Source organism: Leopardus geoffroyi, chromosome C3 (assembly GCF_018350155.1).
Source record: "Leopardus geoffroyi isolate Oge1 chromosome C3, O.geoffroyi_Oge1_pat1.0, whole genome shotgun sequence".
Lineage (NCBI taxonomy): Eukaryota > Metazoa > Chordata > Mammalia > Carnivora > Felidae > Leopardus > Leopardus geoffroyi.
In genome coordinates, this window is record NC_059338.1 from 161020 (window position 1) to 185586 (window position 24567).

The following is a 24567-nucleotide window of genomic DNA, read 5'->3' on the forward strand; positions in this document are numbered from 1 at the left end:
CTTTGTTAGCAGGTGGCAAAGCATTTGGCTGTCACCTGATGCGCCACAGTGTGCAGAACAGATGGCAACCTTGCTACAAGTTTAGGGAAAACGGTAGAAAAAAATCAGGATGTTGATATGAAGTAGCACCTGGTAGTTTTCAGTAGAGACACACAGAAGAAGAATGAACTCAAACTAGAGCCAATCTAAGAGCAAATATCAAAAGAAATACAGCTTTGCTGAAATAGGGCCACTGCCTGTGGCCTGCAACCTGACAGAAGTCCTCAATGCAAAGGTCTGCCAGGTGGATGAGACTAACTGATGCCTCTTGAGCTGATTCCAGTACAACTGATTGCTCATAGTATTGAATGTCAAGGTCTGTCCTTTGTTCTGAAGTTATATCCTTCTTTGTTGGGACTTTCTTTTCATGAAATGACAGCAATGGTAGATGGTTTTGCCCCTTTTAATATCGTCATGGGGGGGGGGTGGAAACTTTAGCAAACTATCTCAAATTTTTACCAGTATTTGGAATCCCAAAGTCTGGGACCTAAGGCACAGCTCTGGCCTTGGTGAGATTTCCAGAAAAGTCAGGGCCCAGAGGGGGTGGGATCTAAGGAAGACCTCATTTTCCAGCACCCCAACTGAGCCAGCCAGGGTACAGGGCATCAATGAGCAAGTAAAAGATGATCAACAGAAAAGTTTATTGAGTACAAAAGGGTAAGGAGAGTCCTCATGGGCCCATCAGGGCCCTGGTAGAGTGAGAGCTTTGCTTCAGGGCCGGTCTGGGGAGTCCTGGAAGAAGTCATTGCACATGATAGTGACCAGGGCCAGAAAAACAGCATACTCCTGGAAGTCCACCTGCTGGTCACTGTTCTCATCCAGGTCTCCCATCAGCTTCTTCAAGCCCTCCTCATCCACCTTCTCCTGAAAGCAAGAGGGAATGACTCAGCAGGTTGCTTTCCACACACCCCTGCGTCAAACACACACTTACTGGTCAGAGCCCAGCCCTCTGTCTGCACTGGGCAGCAGGCAAGTAGTGGGCAGGGAGCCCCCGGAAGCTGCAAAGGAGCCCTGTGAGTGAGGACAGGTAGCGGCATGTTCATCGGGGAAGGTCTCCAGTGCTCACTGCTGGGAGTGAGGAACATGCCAGGATTCCCTGGGCCCAGCGAGGTAGGCATTATCACTACCCCCATTTTGCTCATGAAGAAACTAAAAATTTCTGAATTCAGAAAAGGAAAACTTTTTAATACCTGCCAAAGGGAAACAAAATTAGAAAATTTTAACCAAAAACAAATTTGAAAGGAAAAAAAGGCCATGCCTCACAAGTTCAAAGCCTTAGACCTGACTTTGTAATTATCCAGGAGTCACTACGGGACAGGTGAGGGGCCAACTGAAAGTTGACTGCATTTTTCTGCAAAATGTCCCAGGGTACATGTGTTAGCTGGGCTTTTCTGTCCCTATACACCTTCTTAGTTTGGCACATAATATGGAAACTAAGATTGACAGAACTGTGGGCTCTTGGGCCAGTCATTTCCCCCTCTCTGGGCTCTGGTTTGTTCAATTCAGGGAGGGGGTGGGACAGATGGATGCCGAGGGCCCTGACAGCACACACACCCATCCTGTGGCAAGCTGCAGGGACAGCAACGATAGGACACTCACACTTGGGCCTCACCCCCTTGGTGAGGCTGTACCCCATGTTTGGTCAGCAGGACCCTCCCACCAGCTGGCCCCACTCACCCCAACAAAGCTGGGCAGCTCCTGGTGCAGAAGCGCCTTCATCTCCGCCTTACTCAGCTTGAACTTGTCACCCTCTTGGCCTGAGTACTTGTGGAAGGTGGTGACCATCACAGCCAGTGCCTGCTCCAGGGGACTGGACATCTTGGATCTGGGGCCATAGGATTGCAGGTGATGGAGACAACTTCAGCCCAGCCAGGGGGACCCACCTGCCCTCGTGTCCTAAACTCCATCTCCAAACCCCTCTCCACATCGCCCCGGAGACAGGGCCTTCCTAGGCAGGGCCCACTGTGGACAGATGCTAAACCTTCCCCTGTGTTTGGAAGTCACCAAGGGAGGGGCCTCATGTCTACTCTGGTCACACTTGTGGCACACCCCTGAGGGCAGGGCTCCCCACTCTGTCTGTGGGAAGGGAAATGGCAAGGTGGCTGGAGTCCCACTTGGGTCCTCTCTATGGAGCCCCTTCCACAGGCCAGCACTGGGGAGGTGGCCTCTCCATGAGCCAGTGAGTGGGGGCTCACTGGGCTCTGGCAGTAGCCATGGCTGCAACCCAGGGTATGAGCTTCCCTGAGGAAACACTTCTGCCCCCCACCCCCACCCCTCAAGACAAGGGACTCCTAAGGCTGGGGGGGTGAGACTGGAAACGCCCTCGGGCAAGTATGTTTCCTCCACTGGACACGGGACTCTCAGAGGGATGTATTTCCCATCCCACTGGAGACCTCTGAGCCAGGGGGTGCTGTCTCTATTGGATGTGGAACCAGGGAGCGTCCTATTGGGATTGGAATTAAAGAAATTGCGTGTCCTGTGCACCAGGATCACAAGGACAGAACTGAGAGGTCATCTTTTCCAAGGCTCTGCCTCTGAGAATGCTCTGAGCAGCCCCGGGAGGCTTAGAGGGTGTCCTGGGGTGAGGCCACAGTAGCTGGTGTCAGGGGCAAGGACAGCCCTGGGCCCATCCTGCTAGCTCTCAAGGCAGAGGAAATGGGAAGGGGCGGAAGGCAGAGCTATGGAACCACACAGGACAGGGACCCAGGCAGCCCACACACTTGACATCCCTGGCCCTTGTCCCTTAGTCTTGCTAGAATCCTGGACTTTGCAAAAACAAAAAACAAAACCAAACAAACTCAGGACTCTCATTAAAGCACCCACACACATGTCATATTCCAGGGCCAAGGCCCCCAAGAAGGGTCTCTAGACTGAGATGCCCAGACCGTGAGACCTAAGAGAAGGCCACAGAGTAACCCCTAAATGAGACCTCACAGAGGAACCTGGAAAAAGCCCTCAATCAGACACTTCACAGAAGGTCACCCAAAGGGAGAGGCCCTGAATGAGAAAAGCAACTATGGAGACAAAGATTAAGACAAAGGAACAAGGCGGAGACCCAGGGGGCCTCCTAACCAGCCCTGGGCAGGACAGACACACTCACCAGACCAGATGGCAGAGAGGTTCTGGAAGGAAAGCCAAGGGCCAGGTGCGTACAGGGGGGTTTATATCCCGCCCCACTGGCCCCCGACCTGCCCTAACCTGATCCCTGCCAAAGCCTGGCCTCCTGCCACCCCCACCCACTCCCTGCTGGCCCCCTCCCTCCGAGAGACGGCTAGCTCCAACCCAGCCTGCCAGCCAGAAGAGAAGGCCCCTTCCAGGCCACAGAGGGGGCTGGGAGGCACCATGGGGAAGGGGCAGCCAGGACCCAGGGTGAGGGGAGACAGCCCCTGTTTGTGGGCCTAGAGACTCATGCCAGCCTTGCTCTTAGAACACAGGCCTTCGAGTCACAGCTCATGTGTGAGTCAGGCTACAGGCACCCAGGGACTTCCCAGACCTCGTGTGTGTGTGTGTGTGTGTGTGTGTGTGTGTGTGGAGTGTGCGAGCACGCATGTGTGCACACGCGCGTGTGTTCGAGCTGACTGGGGCGGGGCAGGGAAGCTTCAGAGCTGGCGGCACAATTCTCCTTGGTGAGGTAATGAGGGAAGCATGTGCCTGAAAACACCTTGACAGGCCCCCTTTGGGTAGGGAGGCGCCTGGAAGGAGGCAGGAAGGCAGGGAGGGACACCAGTAGCCCGTGTGCACAGCAAGGAAGCCCCTGCAGGTTTGGAAGGGAGAAGGGAAATCTCGGCGCCCTTCTCCAGCTCCGAGGGTGGGTGAGTGAGGAGGGGCGGCGGGCGGGCCTCCGCCCTCCCACACCCCGTCCCTGCAGACTCCTCCCCTTGCCCAGAGAGAGGCAAACATGCCGCGGGGGCGTTCGGGACCCAGCCCAGGGGAGGGGCTCTCCGGGAAGAGCTGGCTTCTTGCTGCCCCCTCCCAAGCTCCCCCTCTCCCCCCACCCGTGTGGGCACCGCCCTTCCTGCCGGCCCATCTCCCCTCCCTCCTCCAGATGTCCCGAAGCCTCTTCCCCTCCCCCAGCGCCCCCCCCCCCCCCCCCCCCCCCCCCGTCCTAGGTGACTCACCCACCCTTCCAGGCCCAGATGCCCAGGCAGTGACTCAGCGACACCAGCCTACTCCCTGGAGGCCAGGGCAGCGGCGGAAACCCCTACCCAGCCTGGGAGGAGACCCTGCGCGGGGCCCACCCTGGGAGCTTTGAGGTAGACAGCACAGAGGAGCTGGGGCCAAGGGCTGACGGGATCAGAGGGAAACCCGGCTGCTTTCTTCCAGGGGTCACCATGGGACTTGGGGCAGCCTGAACCGTGCAAGTGAAGCCAGGCCTTGGAACCCACATATTTGCACAGCCACCCAGTGTCCCCTCCTGTCCAAGGCACTTGGACCCCTCATGCTACTGCTCCTCCCTGTCAAACCCTATGTCACATAAAGCCTGAAATAAAGTCTCTCACCCCAAGGGCAAGGCCCACTGTCTTTCAAAGCACTTTGTCCGGGGCGCCTGGGTGGCGCAGTCGGTTAAGCGTCCGACTTCAGCCAGGTCACGATCTCGCGGTCCGTGAGTTCGAGCCCCGCGTCGGGCTCTGGGCTGATGGCTCAGAGCCTGGAGCCTGTTTCCGATTCTGTGTGTCTCCCTCTCTCTCTGCCCCTCCCCCGTTCATGCTCTGTCTCTCTCTGTCCCAAAAATAAATAAACGTTAAAAAAAAAAAAATTAAAAAAAAAAAAAAAAAAAAAAAAAAAAAAGCACTTTGTCCGTTTTCACTCTGGACCCGCTCACACGGGGCTCAGACGTGGCAGTGGTGCCCACGCCTTCTCCGCCAAGCCTGGCAGTGAGGTGCGTGGACTCTGCCCCCACCCTGCTTTCCAGCCTCCTCTGCACACACCCTTACTGCCTGCCCATCGTCCCCCGGTGCGCTGAGACCCATCGCTTCTGCTCACCCCTGCTCCCCACCTGTCCTCCTACCAAAACCCCAACGCTCTCTCAAAGTCTGGTTAGATGCCACCTACTCCATGGAGGGTTCCCAGGCCCAGCCAGACTCCACATCTACCTGCTGTCCCACACACGGGCTCCTTTTGTCCTTGCGCACTAGACAATCTGCCCCGGTTGAATCACTTGAGGGCTTGTCTTCTCTTGCCCTCACCCCCACATGGTGAGCTCACTGGGCAGGGACTGGGTCTTACCCGTTCCTGCAGGAACAAAGGGTCTCACCCACACCCAACCAGTGCTTGTGGTTACTCAAAGCCATGGGGGGCACTGGGGAGCCCCCCACTGGGATAGTATTTAGGAGCCAAGGGGCGTTCTCACCTCCCAACATCACACCATTGGTTCTGCTACCAAATCAAAACTTCTCCGGATCCCAGGAGTGGCACAGAGACACTGGGCTAGAAAACAGCCACAAACCCCTGGGGAGGCAGCTGAGCACGCTCCCCCAGCGGCAGGGACAGGGACCTGGAAGCTGGGAGAGAAGGTCAGAGAGCCACAGAAACAGAGGGACTGTGAGGGGATGTGAGAGCGGAGAGCAGCTCACGGCCAAGGTCAGCACCTGGACGCCTGTCCCTAAGCAGGAGGCCAGGCCGGGATGGGGCCCAGCAAGTGGCCGTATTCCTGAGCTGGGACATTAATTTGCACTAACGCACAGTGTGACCTGAGCAACTCCCTCCCAGTCAGCAGAACAGGAGGGTTGAATAGAACGGCCCCAGGGTCCAACCCCGGTCCACGTCCTCCCAGTAGCCCTGAAGGCAGAGAAGCCGGTCACAACCGGGCAGCGGGCACCGCCGGGCCTTGGGCACGTCCCTGGCAGTGACCCTGCCCGTCCCAGCCTGAGATGCTGGGTCCAGGCTTCCCCTCCTCCCAGCTCTGCAGCCGCAGGCGACCGGCCCCGCCGGGTGGCTGGCTTTCCCCGCCTGGCTCCTGCCCCCTGGTGGTTGAGACCTGTCATTGCGGGCTGGTCCCTCCCTGCTCCACGTCCTGCCTCCCACCTGACCTGTTCCCCAGCCCTTACCTGCCCTGCTCCTGACTCACCCAGGAGGAGGCAGTGCTGACTCACCTCCAAGGGGCCTTCCCACACCCACACCCTCACACCTGCCTGACTTGCAAGGTGTTCCCTGGACAGCCTGCTGAGCAACACAGGCAGACTTCTGACGGAAGCTGGATGAAGAGCCTGGGGTGAGGGGCTGGGCACTGACCAGCTCTGCCCACACACCCCTTTCCCCAGGGCCGCTTGGCAGAAAGAAAAACGGCTGCAGGGTTGGGGCCGTGGGCCCACCGTGAGACCCCCGCCAGGGCCACCACACCTCCGAGCCTCCACCCTTTCACCACAAACATCTATTATCCTTCTACCCCCCAAAATATGCTTTGAAATATTTTCTCATGACAAACTGCATTGAATAATTTGTCTAACTACCCCTGTTCGCATAGTCGGCACCAGAAAGCCTGATGATCCCACCACGCAATGAGCTCATGCTGGAGGGGTGCGGGGCTGAGGTTACCGGGCACAGGTGCCAAGGCGATCTCGGTGTATTATTCCATTTAACTTACACCACCATCCCGGGAAGCTGGTACAATCTCACCCACTTGACAACGGAGGAAACTGAGGCTCAGGGCAGTTTGCCCAAGTTCACACAATTAACAAGATACGGCTTGCACATAGGTGGTCAAATGGTAAACTCCCTCTATAAGCCCCAATCACTAAGAACCCCGAGAGCGCTAACCTTCCAACTTCCACACTGACCACCCTCGGTCTCTCTGCCATTCTCTCCCCACACCCACCCCTAGCCTCTTGGACTCACTTCTCAACTTCACCAGTGCCCAGGGGCCCATATCCTGCACCTGCTCTGGTCTGGCATCTCCAACCACCCCTTTTCTCTTGCCTCCAATTGCACTCGGCCTCTATTTTCAGCAAGCTTAAAAGAAGCCTTCACTGGACCTCCCACCTCCCTTAGGACCCCTCTTGGCCACAAATAACACCACCAACCACCTGAGAGAGCTGGCTGTCCTCCTAGCCTCCTGCTTCCCCCTCACTGCCCTCCAGATGGTGGTCATGCCACCTGCCTACTCAATACCACTCATCTCTGTCACTGCCTGAGCTGCTGTCACATCACCGTTCCTGAGCCGCTGTACGCACAGCTGGACTCCCCTCCCACCCTGCCCCTGCCCCTGCTCCAACCCCTTCTCAGCTCTGCCAGGCTGATCTTCCTAAATTCAAATCTGAGCATGTAACCCCTCAGGTGAAAACATAATGATGTCTTATAACTTTGAGGAGAAGGCCACCAAGCACGACACGCCTTCCCCGGGGACCAATCTCGCTGACGCACAGGCCACAGGCTCCCATGCCTGAGGGCCCTTCCTAAGCCATTCATTATCTCAGTTTGTCCCCTGTCGCTCAAAGATCACCTCCTCTGTCCACCACCCGAATCTGCTCTCCAGCCTCCCCAAATGCTAGAGCGCACACGCACGTAGTTTTTAGGGGTTCTTCTGGCCCCCTTCCCCACAACAGCAACTTTTATGAGACTGTTTCTTTATGTGTCTCCCCCACTAGCCTGGGCTGCTGACAAACAGAATGAGTATCGTTCATTCCCAGTGTCCCCAGTGTCTGATGCAGAGCAGATGTCTAGCGAATGGCCAGTGCTGTCCCTCATTGCCACCGTCCTCCCCCCTTCCTTCAACACCACATTTCCAGACCAGGCTGTATCTGCCCCCCTAAACCTTCTAGATGCCAACTTGCTACCATTGCACCCACCCAACTCTCTCCAGTGTCACCAGATGCCTCCTTGCCCATGCCAGTGCTTTGGGAAAGAGGCAGTTTAGCTCCCCACCACCCAGAAGGGCTTCTGGCGGGGAGGAGCCCTTCTGCTCTTCCCCCTGTCAACAAGGAAGAGGTGAGAGTCTAGCTGTGGCTCCTGCTTTCTCAGTCAGCACCTTCCTCACCTCCCTGGTGAGCCCAGCCCCGCTGGGCAGCTGCCCTCTGTGCTGAGGTGGGGAAGGTCAGTTCAGGAAGCAGCAGGAGAGGAACACACCATTAACGAGGCTCATTCCTCAGGGGATCTGGTCAGGAACAAACCACTTCTTGTGCCCCCAACCTCCAGCCACGCCCACCAGCATCCATGTCCTCGTGAAGAAAGCAGTCAGTCCCCTGTACTGCTGGACCTCGGGTTTGGGGACTGGCCTCGCCTCCCCACAACTCTTTACAGAGTCAGTGTACAGAGGCCTGTAGCTCCTGGGGTCTGGTGTCTGTCTGACTCAGAAGCCTGAGCTCTTCACCCTGCCCCCACCCCTGCCTGCAGCTCCCTCACAGCCTCGCAGCCTTGGGGCCAGCTGCTATCCCAGCAAGCAGCAGGCCTGGGTTGGCAAAGCTCTACCGTTTGCCAGAATGGAGGTTCCAAGGGTGGAAGACGTTACTTGGCAAGACTGGTGCCAACAGGAATCAACATAAAGCAGAAAGACTAACGCTATCCCCAGAAACACCCAACGTGAGAGATGCATTCTGATGAACCCAGGAGCTTCTGAATCTCAGAAAGGGAACAGGGCAGTTTCAAAAAGAAGAAAGTTGACTGAGGAAGGTGAGCAGTGACTTTAAAAATTACAGCGTTGCTCATGAGGAGGTGGTTTAAGGAGAGACGTTTTAAGAGATCGATGCGCAATGCCAGGAAACGGTGGCAGCAGAGAAGACGCTGAATTCTGGGTTTTCACCTTGACCTCACCATGTTCTCATTCTATCAGTCAGGGTCTTCCAGCTGTAAGAGACAGAAGCTCAATGAGGCAAAAAAGGGAATGTACTGTGTTACATAGCTGGTAATGTCACCGAGATAATTCAAAGGATCCATGAAGCATCGCCTTGGGGCTAGAACAGGGAACTCAGCACCATCCATCCATCCACCCATCCTTCTCTCATCCCTGTTCATCTCTTTGCACGTTGGCTTTACTCTTACCACAGCAGAACAAGGAAAGTAGCCACAGTCTGTCCCAGCTTTATAAACCCAGTGCTCTTCCCAGGAAGAGCCCTCATGGGCCCTGCTTGGTTCACACACTTAGCCATGAACCAAGCCCAGTGTCTAGGGAGTCAGGGTGATATGACTAGCCAGGGTGGGTCAGGTTCCCAGCTCTGTGGTCAAGGGACTCTCACCAGAAGAAGGACGAAAGTTACCGCAGTCACTACACTAGCCATTGACATTACAGACGGTCCTTAATCTCCCTCAAAACATCAGTTTCCTCTCCTGTATTGTGAGGATGCTATCACACCCCTCACAGACCAAATAAGATGACACATATAACGCACAGAGTGAGCACCCAATGAGTGTTTCAGATACAGCAGTAGAAGAAATCATGACATACAGTTAGAACCAACGTCATCGCCGAGATGGGGTTGTCTGACATCTCAGCAACATGAAAGTACAATCAAACCCCATACAGCCCCTAAAACATAAGGACAATACTTTAGGGGTGGCTGGGTGGCTCAGTTGGTTAAGCATCCAACTTTGCCTCAGGTCCTGATCTCAGGGTTCGTGCATTCGAGCCCCACACTGGGCTCTGTGCTGATAGCTCGGAGCCTGGATCCTGCTTTGGATTCTGTGTCTCCCTCTCTCTGCCCCTCCCCTGTTCTATACTGTCTCTCTGGCTCTCAAAAATGAATAAACATTTAAAAACTAAAATAAAAAGAACAATAATTTATCCCCGTTTTCCTTGTTAATATTTATTTGTCCTTTGAAACTTCATTTGGTCATCTGCTAATATCAGATATTAACAGTTTAGGAAAACATAATAAAGTAAATCAGGGGCATCTGGGTGACTCAGTTAAGCACCCGGCTCTTGATTTTGGCTCCGGTCATGATCCCAGGGTCATGGGATCCAGCCCCATGTCAGGATCCACACTGACCCAACCTCTGCTTGGGACTCTCTCTCACCCTCTCTCTCTGCTGCTCCCCACTCACTCTCCCACTCTCTCTCAAAATAAGTAAATAAACTTTAAAATAATAATAATAGTAAAGTCAATCTTAAAATTGAGAAAAATCTGTTCATACGCTTGATTGTTTCTCCTAGCTTTGAAATTATCACACTTTTCCCACTATAATTGGCAAAACACCCAGGTCCAGCTGCAAAAACAGTGGAGTTTTGCTGATCTGGTTCAATGCCTCCCTACACTCCATCTCATAGACAAGCAAACCGATTCCGTGCAGAGGGGTAGACACTCACACCACCCTGCCGGCTTCCTCGGGTAACCCATTAAGACCACCCACCTCCAGTCACCCTGGCTCTCTGTTCACCAACTAGCCTCTGGCTTGCATTTGGATTCTCAAAGGGACTTTCCTCCTGGGAAGAAATTGAGCTGATTTCTGGAATGTTTGGGTTTCCCATGCAGTTGTAAGAATGAAGAAGAATTAATCTCTCAGAACAAGATCATCACTAAGTGAAGTGATAAAAAAAAAAAAAAAAAAATGACCTTCTGAACCTGCACAGCCTTGGGCTAAACATCTGCTCTTAAGAAAGAAAGAGGGCAGCAGGCAGGTAGGAGGGAAGAAACCAAAATTTACTGAGTGCTTGCTCTGTGTAGCCATTGTTTTAAGTACAATGCATACATTACCTAACTTAATCCTCCCAACCACCCTATACTGTGGGCAATGTCTGTGATTAATAGATCAGAAAACAGAAGCTCAGGGGATTAAGTAAAGAGCCAGGATCTGAACTCAGGAGCCCCGCTCCTCAGTCACCTTCACGGCCACCTCTCCACCTCAAGCCCCTTCCCTGGCTACTTCCTGGCTCCTCTTCCTGTTCCTATGCCTGCTGGTGGGGCTGTCATTAGTCTCTACACTTCTCTCTCTTGCTTGTTTCTAGTTGTCTCTTTCCTCTCTCTCTCTCTCTCCCTGTTTCTCAGAGCATCATCATCCTTCAGTGTAGACAACTCCTAAAATGAAAGGGTTTGAATCTGTGCTCAGACAGCCCACCAGCCCAGCCCCAGGTCCTGCTACTTCCCCAGACATCCCGGCCCCAACATGGGCATCATCTCTGCGTTGCGCTATAAAGCCTCAGACCAGGCCGGGCAGCCTTGCCAGCCACAGTGCGGCTGGACTTTCCTGGGAACCCACCTCGCTGATCCTTCCTCTCTGTGCCTGCAGCTGCTGCCTCCTGGCCAGTCTCTGCCTGGACTCCCTTCTTCAGGGAGTCACCACGTATCCACGTATCCATTCTGTCACTCACTTGTTCAAAAACCTTCTACGTCTCTCTACTGACCAACACATCACTTAAACTCTTCAGTGTGGCTCTCAAGGATCCAACTCTTCAGCTCGTTCCTTATGCATGCACTCAGCAAATATTTATTTGGTAGTGACATTGCACTAGGCCCGAGGGACACATCAGTGAATAAAACAGACATATCCCTGGCCCCAGTGGAGCATGTAATCAAACAGGGAAGATGGGACACAAATATAAAGTGCAAGTTGTAGCAAGAGCTATGAACGCAAACAAGGGGCACGAGACAGAATCGTCGCCTGGGCGGGGAAGCCAGGAAAGGACTTGCGAAGGAGGAGGCCTGACAGATGAGGAGTCACCCACACGGGGAGGGGAGGGTGTGCACTCCAGGCACGGCCCAGGGATGGGAAGGAGTTTGGGGTGTGAAAGGAGAAAAGAGCGGTGTGGGTGGGCCATGGATAGTGAAAGCGAGAAGGGCAGGAGATGGAACTGAGGAGGTCAGGAGGGGCCAAATCATGCAGAGCCTTGTAGGCCAGCATAAGGACTTTGGGTTGTACTCTGGGTACAACAGGAAGCCACTGGGGCGCTTTAAGTAAAAGAATGGCATAGGGGCACCTGGGTGGCCCGGTCAGTTGAGCATCTGACTTCAGCTCAGGCCACGATCTTGGATTCTGTGTCGCCCTCTCTTTGTCCCTCCCCTGTTCACACTCCGTGTCTCTCTCTCTCTGAAAAACAATAAACATTAAAAACATTTTTTAAAAAGAATGGCATAATCTAATTTAGGTCTGAAAGATGATTCTGGGGGAGCAGGGCACCTGGCTGGCTGCCGGTAGAGCATGTGACTCTTGATCTCAGGTTTGTGAGTTCAAGCCCTACATTGGGCACAGAGCCTACTTAAAAAATAATAATAACAACAATTAAAAAAAAAGAAAGAAAGAAAGATGAGAGGCACCTGAATGGCTCAGTCAGTTAAGCGTCCAACTGCAGCTCAGGTCATGATCTCATAGCTCATGAGTTCGAGACCTGCATCAGGCTCTCTGCTGTCAGTGCAGAGTCTGGAGCCTGCTTCGGATTCTGTTTCTCCCTCTCTCTCTCTGCCCCTTCCCCACTCATGCTTTGTCTCTCTTCCTCTCTCAAAAATAAATAAAGATTAAAAAAAAAAAAAGATGATTCCCAGGCATCTGGGTGGTTCAGTTGGTTGAGCTTCCGACTTTCACTCAGGTCATGATCTCACAGCTTGTGGGTTCGAGCCCTGCATCGGGCTGTCAGCGCAGAGCCTATTTTAGATCCTCTGTCCCCATACACTCTCTCTCTCTCTCTCTAAAAAATAAATAATCATTTAAAAATTAATTATTTAATTATTTAATTAAAAAAGATGATTCTGGAAACCCTCAGAGAAGGGTGGCAAAGTGGAGGTATTTTTTATTTGTCCACTTCAGAACCTCACTAAGAATCACCAAACGAAACCACATGTAAAGGGAAGAAAAGGCCATGTTTCATGAAACTTGAATAGCTGTAAGCCACACGTCCTGAAGGCACCTGCCAAGCGTTGTTATGTGTGAGTCTAAGCAAGGGCATTCCGTGACAGCATAAACATGCTCCCCGAGCCCTTGGATAGAACACAGCCAATGTCCCTTTGATGGAAGCAGTAACACTGAGAACAGGCTGAGGAGAGGCTTCCCTGGAGACCTCGTTTGACAGGAGAGCAGGGAAGGGGTAGCTTAAGAAGAAACCATGCTGGCATGACAGTCCTACTGCTTTGTCACATGGCCTCCCGGTCAAGCATGAACCGGGGCGGGCAGAGCAGAACAAGAGGCAGAGAATGTCAGATGGAGTGCCACCAAGTGCTACTGGGACGCGACCCTATCTCCCAAATCTCCCTCTCTCCAAACACTGAGAGGACACATCTCCCTCCACACACCCTCAGGTACAGCAGAGCCACTGCACTCCCACCCACTCTACAGCACACCACCCTTCAGGCAGTAACTGGCTCCACTCAAAGTAAATAATTACCCAAAAAGATCTTTCTATCTTTTAATGTTTATTTATTTTTGAGAGAGAGAGAGAGAGAGAGCGCAAGTCAGGGAGGGGCAGAGGGAGACACAGAATCCGAAACAGGTTCCAGGCTCCACAGAGGCCCATATGGGGCTCAAACCCACGAACCATGAGATTATGACCTGAGCCAAAGTCGAACACTCAATAGACTGAGCCACGCAGGCTCCCCAAGGATCTTTTTTTTTTTTTTTTAACATTTTATTTTTAAGTAATCTCTACACCTAACACAGGGCTTAAACTGAGATCGAGAGTCACGTGCTCCACCTACTGAGCCAGCCAGGCGCCCCCGAAAGGATCATCTTCTTAAAAAATTCATGTAACGCAACATCCTTTCTAAAAATAAGTTTTAAAAAGAGATACAAAGCTTCAAAGAAAAGATTATATAGCAAAAGTAGGTGGAGAAGGGAGAATTAGAAGAATTCCAGAGTGAAAAATAAAAGGGAAAGATCAGAACATTACATAGATAAAGACCATATTTTAAAGTAAACACAATGGAAAACAAAATCAGCATAATGAATAGGTTTAAGAAAATCAGGAAAGGGGACTGGAAAAACACAAGAATGAAAACGTCATTTTTGGATAGAAGGTGAGATGTGGCAAACTCAAAGTCCAACCAACATGGAACTGGTACTCCTAAAGAAGAGAACAAAGCATGGGGCGCCTGGGTGGCGCAGTCGGTTAAGCGTCCGACTTCAGCCAGGTCACGATCTCGCGGTCCGTGAGTTCGAGCCCCGCATCGGGCTCTGGGCTGATGGCTCAGAGCCTGGAGCCTGTTTCCGATTCTGTGTCTCCCTCTCTCTCTGCTCCTCCCCCGTTCATGCTCTGTCTCTCTCTGTCCCAAAAATAAATAAAAACGTTGAAAAAAAAATTTTTTTTTTTAATAAAAAATAAAAAAAATAAAACAGAGATGATTTTTAGGGGCAAGTTTATCAAATAATCAAGAGGAAAAAAACTTACACAAATTTACATTTCCAAAACAGAAAAGAGGCAATACTGCCCAACTTTATGTGGCAGGTATGAAGACAACTGCTAGTTGTCCTACTACCTGTTCTCCCCTTGCTTCCCACAGCAAGAGACCCCTTACTTGGAAGTTCAAATAAGGCCGTGCTCTCCTGTAGCCCCTGACTGAGCTCCGGCCAAGAGAAGACAGGAGGTGTATGCAACTTCCGACTCATGCTGCTGCTTAGAAAAGAGATGAGTAACTTTGACCATACCAACTAGGAATAGCTGAGCAGAACCACGAAACCAGCCCTAGACCACCAAGCCCCAGAGAGCACACGGCAAAGAAGTAAACTTCCCCCTCCTTCAAGCCACTGACGCTCTTGGTGTCTGTTATACAGCCAAATCTGCATACTAGATACCAGACACCAGAAATGTCCCGTATAAGAAAGGAAGATTGGAAGGCCATCTCAATTATGCTTAAAGATGAAAAATCGAATGTCAGCAAATGGAATCTGGCGTTAAACATCATGGGGTTCCTGGGTGGCTCAGTCGGTTGAGCGTCCAACTCTTGATTTCAGCTCAGGTCATGATCTCGTGGTTTGTGGGTTTGAACCCCGCATCGGGCTCTGTGCTGACAGCACGGAGCCTGCTTGGGATTCTCTGCCTCCCTCTCTCTCTCTGCCCCTCCCCTGCTCTCTGTCTCTCAAAATAAATAAATAAACTTAAAAAAAAATACATGATGACTAAGTTTATGTCATGAATGCGGGGATGGTTTTACCATTAGAAAACATATTGGAGCGCCTGGGTGGCTCAGCTGGTTGAACGTCCGACTTCGGCTCAGGGCATGATCTCGCGGTTCATGAGTTTGAGCCCCAAGTCAGGCTGTGTGCTGATGGCTGAGAGCCTGGAGCCTGCTTCAGATTCTGTGTCTTCCTTCTCTCTGCCCCTCCCCCACTCGCACTCTGTCTCTCTCTGTCTCAGAAATAAATATTTAAAAAAAAAAAACAACAGTCTGAGAGAAGGCACTCAAATGAGAAGAGAAATAAACCCAAGGGAAACAGATCAGGATGATGCCTGAGATACGTGGAGTCAAATTGGCTAAACTGATTATCTGAAAGGCCAAACGGGGAGGGAAAGGGAGCGAGAAGAGTGATTGGTCGGAGAACAGAGTCTCCTGGGGGCGGATGGCATTTGCATCTGGACTCTGGCAATGGATGAGCTGGAGCCAAGGGGCCTTGGCACAGGATGTCATCATCAGCCTGAGGAACAGCACTTGAAGGATAAGAGAGCTGGCCTTTGGCTTGGGGACTTACACAAAAGCAGAATTAACTGAATATTAGGAGCTGTCAAGACAACGAGACAGGAGGGAGGAAAGAGTGAGACTGAGGGTATGGAAGTAATTTTCCTGCTAAGGGAAGTATCATCAAAGGAAAGACACACTTGGAAATTATTCAAAGTAACACAGAGTTAAATTAAAACAACTGCAACATTTTTAAAATACAGAATGTGGGGCACAGGGGTGACTCAGTCCGTTGAGTCCCGACTTTGGCTCAGGTCGTGATGTAGCCGGTCCTCAGTTCGAGTCCCGCACTGGGCTCGCTGCAGCCAGCCTGTCGACACAAAGCCCACTTGGGATCCTCTGTCCCCCTCTTTCTGCCCCTCCCCTACTTGAGCTTTCCCCAAAATAAATAAATATATATTTGTTTAATGTTTAAAATAAGGGGCACGTGGGCGGCTCAGTCAGTTAAATGTCGGGCTCTTGATGTCGGCTCAGGTCTAGATCTCAGGATTGTGAGTTCAAGCCCCACCTTAGGCCCCATGCTCAGCACGGAGCCTACTTAAAAATCATAAAATAAGGTAGGCGCCTGGGTGGCTCAGTCGGTTAAGCATCCGACTTCGGTTCAGGTCACGATCCCATAGTTCGTGGGTTCGAGCCCCGCGTCGGGTCTGTGCAGACAGCTCAGGGCCTGGAGCCTGTTTCAGATCCTGTGTGTCTGCCCCTCCCTGCTCAAGCTCTGTCTCTGTCTCTCTCTCAAAAATAAACAAACATAAAGTAAAATTAAACTAAAACTTACAAAATATTTAAAATAAAAGAACAGGAGAAAATATACCAGGCAAATATGAAGCATAAGAAATACCAGGAAGTAACCTTGATGTTTGACAGTGGGGATTCCAAGATGGAAAAAATGACGCTTCCGCCCGTCGGTGCCGCCAAGCAAGCACACCACGGCCTCCCGTCCCGCCGCCCTGTCTGAGCCGGAGTCTGCGAAAGAGAGAGCCGGAGCCGCTGCGGCGGCCCCGCAATCGGAGGCCTGAGCCGCGGAACAGCGGCCGAGCGTGTGAGGAGCCGCGGGGAGCACTCACGGACCGCGTGGGGCGAGAGAGCCCAACCCCGAGCGCTCCCGAGGCTTCGGGCTCCTCACCTCCCTGTGGAGGAGGCGGGCGCAGCCACGAGCGCAAGGCCACGCAAGGTGGGCGGAACGGGGGTGGGAGCGAGGAGAGCTGTCTCGACAGAAGATTCTCCAAGACCGCGCCCACGTGACGGTGGGGGAGATTTTTATCAGAGGCCTTAAAGAAGACACTAAAGAACATCATCCGAGAGATTATTATTGTTTTAAGTCTATGTATTTAGGGGCGCCTGGGTGGCTCCGTCGGTTGGGCGTCCGACTTCGGCTCAGGTCACGATCTCGCGGTCCGTGAGTTCAAGCCCCGCGTCAGGCTCTGGGCTGATGGCTCAGAGCCTGGAGCCTGCTTCGGATTCTGTGTCTCCCTCTCTCTCTGCCCCTCCTCTGCATGTGTGCGTGCTCTCTTTCTCTCTCTCTCTCTCAAAAATAAATATTTTAGGGGCGCCTGGGTGGCGCAGTCGGTTAAGCGTCCGACTTCAGCCAGGTCACGATCTCGCGGTCCGTGAGTTCGAGCCCCGCGTCGGGCTCTGGGCTGATGGCTCAGAGCCTGGAGCCTGTTTCCGATTCTGTGTCTCCCTCTCTCTCTGACCCTCCCCCGTTCATGCTCTGTCTCTCTCTGTCTCAAAAATAAATAAACGTTAAAAAAATAAATAAATAAAAAATTTTTAAAAAGTTTATGTATTTATTTATTTTTTTTTTTTTACGTATTTATTTTTGAGAGAGAGAGAGAGAGAGAGAGCAAGCAGGGGAGGGGCAGAGAGAGAATCCAAAGCAGGCTCCTCACGCCCGATTTGGGGCTTGAACTCACGAAGGGTGAAATCATGACCTGAGCCAAAATCAAGAGTCAGACACTCAACCGACTGAGCGTCCCGGGCGCCCCTCTTCAAGGTTATTTTGAACAGTATGGGAAAATTAAAGTGATTGAAATCATGACTGACCGAGGCAGCGGTAAAAAAAAAAAAAAAAAAAGAAAAGAGAGAGAGAGAGAGAGAGAGAGGTTTTGCTTCTGTAATGTTTGATGACCATGACCGTAGACAAGATTGTCATTCAGAAACACCATGCCGTGAGTGGCCACAGCTGTGAAGTGAGGAGAGCCCCATCTAAGCAGAAGATGGCTGGTGCTTCCTCCAACCAAGGAGGGCCAAGTGGTTCTGGAAACTTCTGTAGGTGAGGTGGCTTTGGTGGCAGTCGAGGTGGTGGTGGATATGGTGGCAGTGGGGATGGCTATAGCAGATTTGGTAATGACAGAAGCAACTTTGGAGGTGGTAGAAGCTACAATGATTTTGACAGTTACAAAATCAATCTTCAAATTTGGGACCCATAAAAGAAATTTTGGAGGCAGAAGCCCCGGCCCCCGTCACGGTGGAGGCCAATGCTTTGCCAAACCACAAAACCAAGGTGGCTGTGGCAGTTCCAGCAGCGGCAGTAGCTGTGGCAGGGGCAGAGGTTTTCATTACTGGCAGGAAACAGAGCTTAGCAGGAGAGGAGACCAGAGATGTGACAGGGGAGCTGCAGGTCACGACAGATCCGTGGACTCAGCCGAGCACAGTGGTGGCAGGACCCGGCTGCTACCGAGAAGACGTTTTAGACAATACGCGTGTGTACGGGCAAAAAACTCCCGGACTGCACTGGGGACTAATTGTAAACCAGGTTATTTCAGTTTCTGTTCTAGGAAGCGGAAAGCACTCCAACGAAGGGTTTTAATACAGATTTTTTTGTGTACCCATGCTGCTGATTGCTAAATGTAATAGTCTGATCATGACGCTGAATAAATGTGTCTTCAAAAAAGAAAAAAAGTTGAAAAAAATGAGACAAAGAGAAACATGATCGAGTAAAATACAAATATCATAAATATAAAAATATATAAATCTATAGCCTCAAAAAATAAAAAGCAACAATGAACAAACCTTTTGGAAGAAATAAATAGATAAATTATGGTTAGAGATTTTAACTTACTCTTCTCAGAAACTGATTGATCAAGGAGATAAAAATAAGCAGAGATATGAAATAGCTGAATAATCTTATTGATAAATTCAAGTTATTGGAAAATAGAGACTTCTTCACCTGACAAAGAGAAAATACACATTCCTTTCTGACACATGTAGCTCATGTAATATTGAATATGTTCTAGAACACAAAAGAAACCTCAATAAATTCCAAAGAATCGTTATTATATGGATTATAATTATAATTATGCTTTCTTGCTCTTATAAAAATGTCTAATTAATAGATAATAAATAATTTTAAAAGAAAGGGAAAAAACTGAAACAGTCCTAATGTCTATCAACAGGTGTATATATAAATTACAGCACATTCAAACATTGAAATATAATGCGATAGTGAAAACGAGTGAATTCCATCAATATGGATAAATCTCTTAATTTCAGCAAAAAATAATTTTCAGAGGCGTCTGGCTGGCTCAGTCAGCAGAGCATGCAACTCTTGAACTTGGGGTTGTCAGTTTGAACCCCACATTGGGTGTGGAGCCTACATAAGAAAAAACAAAAAAGAAAAGAAAAAAGAATTTACAGAAGTTGTACATTATAATATCGTGTAGAGTGCAAAAACATACAATACTAAATAATATATTGCTTAGAAATATGTACGTTATATGATCAAAATTATTTTTTTGCAAATTGAGGGAATCATAAACCCACAATTCAAGATGGTGGCTATGGCCATCGAGGGGCCAGGCAATATAAGGCCTCACATGGAAGCTTTAATTAGATCTGTAAGTTTTGTTTTATTTTAAGTGATCTAAAGCAAATATTTTTAATTTTTTTAATGTTTACTTATTTTTGAGAGAGAGAGTGAGCAGGGGAGGGACAGAGAGAGGGAGACACGGAATCCAAAGCAGTAAAGCAAATATTTTTTAAATGGTCAAATTCAGTAAAGCTTATAGTTAGATATTGTGCTATTTTCTACTTTTCCATACACTTGAAATATTTCATCATTAAAATAGTAGGAAAAGGAAAAGAAAAGAAAAGAAAAGAAAAGAAAAGAAAAGAAAAGAAAAGAAAAGAAAGCATCCATTGAGAAAAAGCAAGCCGCAGATAAGGTATGAAAACCGTGTTAGACCATCCTAAGGGCAGCAGAAGGCGGAGCTCAGAGAGAATGTGTGGCCCCAGGCATCCTTGCAGGCTGAAAGGACTCAGGGAATCCAGAAGCCAAGAGCCCTTTGAAATCCCACAAACAAATGAATCAGATAAAGGCCGCAGGAATGAATAAGCCGGGCTGAAAGATCCGTCTGTGAGCGCTGGATTCTTAGAACCAAGACTAACGTTGCCTTGGAGATCATGGTTACCAAACAGAATATAAACACCAGAAACGTCGACATTTTAAAATTAACTGATAGAACTATCAGAAATTGGTAGACTGGGGCAGGGAGAAGGGAAGCGTAAATGTACTATTTTCCTCATCTTTGCAGCAGAGTCCAAAGATGTCGTCTAAAAGGAAAATGTGATTAGGAGTTGTTATGTTTTTAATTAAAAAAATTTTTTTAATGTTTATTTTTGAGAGAGAGAGAGAGAGACAGAGCGTGAGCAGGGGAGGGGCAGAGAGAGAGAGGGAGACACAGAATCCGAAAGAGGCTCCAGGCTCCGAGCTGTCAGCACAGAGCCCAACATGGGGCTTGAACCCACAAACCGCAAGATCATGACCTGAGCCAAAGTCAGATGCTTAGACGACTGAGCCACCCAGGTGCCCCAGGAGTTGTGTTGTAATCTCTAGAATCTTTTACAAATTAATGTTTCTCGTGATGAAAAACATTTATCTGAAGTTCAGTATTTTGTTCCTTCTCGGTCTGACATTTTCCTCTTTTGTTATCTGCAAGTAAAACTTAAATTATACTTTTTATTATAAATAACATGTATTATGGTCCATTTTTTGTGACTTTTTCTTGCAGTCTATCTCTCAGTCTTTCTAGCTGTCTATACCGCAAGAGATACACGTGGTGTTCATCCAACGTTAGTGCTTATTTCTGGGTGGTGGGGATAGCGATTACTTTGTTGCATCAAGTATTTCAACACTTTGCTTAATGTTGTGTTATTGCTGCTACTGCTGAGTGGGGAAAGGGTTAACGCTAGGCCGGGAGATGGGGGGGGGGGGGGGGGGCGCGGCAGGCTGCAGGGGCAAGAGGGAAGCTGAAGAAGTGGTGGGGGGTTGCGGAAAAAAAAGGATAAACGTATTCCAGACCCGCCTGAGCCAGGTGCGTGCCTCGAGTCTCACAAACTTTCCGATAAGGTCCCAATAGAAAGTTAGGGACAGAAATCCTCAGTGGCTCCCCAGTTGGGGCCCCTGTCACTCTTGAGAGCTTCATACTTTCCCTCAATAAACTCAGTTTGCTCACTCTCTGCTGTCGGGGAGATCCGTTCTTCAACTCCGGGAAACAAGGACCGGCGTCTCTCCCGCCTCCTGCAAGGGAAGTGGGTCGGGGACATTCTGAAAAAGAAGCGGAGGGCCACCTGGGGGGTGCAGTCAAGCATCTGCCTCCGATTTCGGCTCAGGTCACGATCTCACCACCCGGAGATGGAGCCCGCAGTGAGGCCTGCTTGGGATCCTTCCTCTCTCTCCCTCCCTCCCTCAAAATAAATACATAAACTTAAAAAAAAGAAGCAGAAAAGATGAGCTGAGCAGTTGTTTCTAAGGAGAGGTTGAGGGTTCTGTGCTGACAGCCGGGAGCCTGGCACCTGCTTCGGATTCTGTGTCTCCCTCTCCCTCTGCCCCTCCCCTGCTCACGCTCTGTCTCTGTCTCCGTCTCTCAAAAATAAATCAACATTTAAAAATTTTTTTAATGAAAAAAAAAGAAGAAGTTGAAGCAGGACAAGCAGGAAGGAGACTGCCCGTGCAGGGTGGGGGACACAGGGCCTCAAATGATGGGAAGAGCATTAGGGAAAGAAGTGGGACACATGAGACTGAGTTTTGAGGCAGAACTGGAACTCCCGGATGAACTGGATGTGGGGAGGGAGGGGAAGGAGGAGCGCGGGGAGACATCGACTGCACCCCGAGCCCGAGTCGAGTGGCTGGCGGGGGGAGGAGCTGGAGGGAAAACCAGGAGGCCGGTTTGGGACTGGCGTGTGGACACCCATGTGGACACTCGTCGCCTCAGCAGGGACTGCACCCTTTCCGTGCGAGGCACGGAGGACCCCCCAGGAGACACGACCGGCAAGGTGCCCTCCCTCCTGGAGCTCACCTTGTGGGGGTGGGAAGCCACGAACGATGAGTGAAGCACACAGAACTCCAGAACTTAAAGCGCCATGTGGACAAATAAAGCCGGAAGGAGGAAGCGCCCGCACCGAGGTTCAGTTTCAAGGACAGTGGCCACGGAAGGCTCCACGGGAACAGCCACATTAAGCAAAGGCCTCAAGTAGAAGAGACGGGTCCCAGGGGAGAATGTGGGGAAGAGTGAGGGGAACGGGAGCCACTGGCAGAGGAAGGACGCGATCTGATTTACATTTGGAAAGAATCGCGCCGGACACCCGGGTGGCTCAGACTTCAGCTCAGGCCAGGATCTCGCGTAGGCTCGAGCCCGGCATGGGGCTCTGTGCTGACAGCTCAGAGCCTGGAGCCTGTTCGCATTCTGTGTGTGTGTGTGTCTCTCTCTCTCTCCCAAAAATAAGCATAAAAAAAAGAGGAAAGCATCACTCTGGCTGCTGTCTGAGCATATGAGTATGTAACACAGGCGTCGCCCCCGTCCGTGGGGAGTGTTTCAAGATCCCCGTGGCAAGGCCGGAACCCGAAACTGCTGGTAGCACCCAACACTACACGCTGTTTGCTCCTGTATGTGCATAGCCCGTGATAAAGTCTAGAGCACACATCAGGTTCGTGAGAGATGAACGGGGTGACCTGAGGAGGTGGATGGCGTGTGGACTCGCGACCCGCCGTGAGGCTGCCCTGACCTCTGACCTCACACCTTCTGCGCGCTGGTTGCTGGCAGGTAACTGAGAGCGGGGAGAGCAAAGCCACAGATGAGAACTGCTGTCTAGTCCCTCTACAGGCGCAGGGGGTGGGGACCCTGGGGGCTCAGCAGGTTAAGTGTCCAACTTTGGCTCAAGTCATGACCTCACGGGTCGCGGGTTCCAGCCCCGCGTGGGGCTCGCTGCTTCAGATCCTCTGCCTCTCTCTCTGCACCTCCCCCGCTCGTGCGCGCTCGTTCTCTCTCTCTCTGTCTTTCTCTGTCTCTGAAAAATAAATAAATAAATAAATAAATACTTTCTGGAAAAATGAAATAAAGGGGCAGGGGAGAGGCTGGGAAATCATTAGAAAACTATTTCAAAAATCCGAGTGAGGGACGGAGGATGTACAGTGGATGTGGCTGCAGTGGAGGCGGAGAGACGTGAATGGTGCTGGATGCATCTTGAGGGTAGAACTAGCAGGCTACCAAGACAGACTAGACGCGGGACGTGACGCGTAGAAGGGAACCCAGGACACTCCGCACTTGTGTCCCGAGAAGTGGGAGGGGCAGGGCAGGGCACAGGGAGGCCCGCAGGAGGGCGCGCTCGGACATCTGAAGCTCCAGCCGCCCTTCAGAGAGGACCCGTTCTCTTCTCGCTCCGGCTCTAACCCTTGACAAGCTCGTGGGCACCCAGCACCTTACAGGACCCACTAGCCCTCTGTGTTTAGGCTTCTTTATACACCGGATGGTTTCCTGCTCGCTTGCTGATGCTGTCTCTCCAGGGAGACGACAGGCTCCACATGGGCAGAGACAGAGGAGTGCCTGGCGTGCAGGGAGCACCCAGTAAGTCCGCGTTGACCTCACGAATGAGTCTCCGCTGTCACCACCCTCGTCCCGGGGACGAGTGTAGTTGAGAGCGACAGCGTGGAATCAGAATGCCTGGGTGCCACCGCTTACTGCTCTAGGGTCTCTGGCAAGCCGTGCAGTTCCTCTGAGCCTTGGTTTCCTCATCTACGAAATAGAGGAAGCAGAAGCACTCGCCGCATTGGGCTGTGGGGATTAGGGAGTTAATCATGCAAAATACTCGGAACAGCACCTGGTATAGAACAAGTAGTTGGTAAAAATTAGCTGTTATTTGTCAAAAATCACCGCCTCACTGGTGTCCCTGCATCCGCCCTGCCCTTCTCTCTTAATCTCTTCCATATTGCAGACTGAGATTATTCAAAATGCAGCTCTGATCACATCACATGCTCAAGTGCACAGACACACATACTCACATCACTGAAAAAACCATTCGGTGGCTACCGATCGTTAACATGCTCCCTAAGTCCCGTGCACATCTCCAGCCTTGCCTTGCATCTCTGTCCATTTTGCACACTTTCCCTCAGAAACTCAGGCTCCTCACGCTCCTTCCTGCCACAGGGCCTTTGCATGTGACAGTCCCTCTGGGAAGCCCGTCTCCCCTCAGTTCTGCCCTTTGTCTGTCCCGCTCATCTTGCACATCTCAGCTCAAGCATGGCTTCCACAGGGTGCTCCCCACTCCCAGGCTGTCATGTTTCTTTGTTAAAAATTACCACAAGTGTGATCCTCCCGAAGTTGCCCACACTTGTAACTATCCATTTGTTTGTGTGATCATGTGGTTATTTGCTGTCCTCCCCTCTAAACTGAAAGCCTGTAAAATCAGGAAACACCTCTGTTCCTACTGTCTCTGTTGCATGTCTACAATGTCCGCCGCATACAAGATACTGTATTCTGAATGAATGAATGAATGAATGAATGAATGGGTCTGCAGCAGAAGCGACCACAGCCAACATACAGGGGCACTCTTGGCCCTTCATAATTACTGGGGCCAAGACGCCGACAAGAGTGTCTGCCCTTTGGGTGGTCCCCACAGAAGTTAGTAAAAGATGGGGCCTCTGGTGACCAGCGGTGTGAGTATGCGTGTGTGTGCACCTGTGCACATGATCAGAGCTGCATTTTGGACGATCTCAGTCTGCAGTACGGAA

General features: G+C 50.9%; 1 protein-coding gene across 4 annotated transcripts; it reads right to left on the reverse strand.

The window, feature by feature from the left end:
• Positions 1 to 663: 663 nt before the first annotated feature.
• Positions 664 to 23651, reverse strand: S100A2 (S100 calcium binding protein A2). Of its 4 annotated transcripts, XM_045454291.1 has the most exons (4): positions 23646 to 23651; positions 23054 to 23056; positions 1717 to 1864; positions 664 to 903 (listed from the first exon to the last, which is right to left on the reverse strand). In XM_045454291.1, the coding sequence occupies exons 3-4, from the start codon at positions 1855 to 1857 to the stop codon at positions 751 to 753; spliced, it is 294 nt and encodes a 97-aa protein (XP_045310247.1). In that variant the 5' UTR covers positions 1858 to 1864; positions 23054 to 23056; positions 23646 to 23651; the 3' UTR covers positions 664 to 750. The 4 variants fall into 4 exon arrangements, with proteins under 4 accessions (XP_045310247.1, XP_045310246.1, XP_045310249.1 ...); XM_045454290.1 differs by lacking the exons at positions 23054 to 23056; positions 23646 to 23651 and adding an exon at positions 4539 to 4560; XM_045454293.1 differs by lacking the exons at positions 23054 to 23056; positions 23646 to 23651 and adding an exon at positions 3140 to 3264 and having other exon boundaries at positions 664 to 900.
• Between the last annotated feature and the right edge of the window lie 916 nt (positions 23652 to 24567).

Coding starts and splice junctions, on each gene's coding strand:
- S100A2 (XM_045454291.1), bottom strand. CDS start 1,857: ATGTCCAGTCCCCTGGAGCAGGCACTGGCTGTGATGGTCACCACCTTC. Junction 904..1,716: donor AGCTGCCCAGCTTTGTTGGG/GTGAGTGGGGCC, acceptor TCTTGCTTTCAG/GAGAAGGTGGATGAGGAGGG.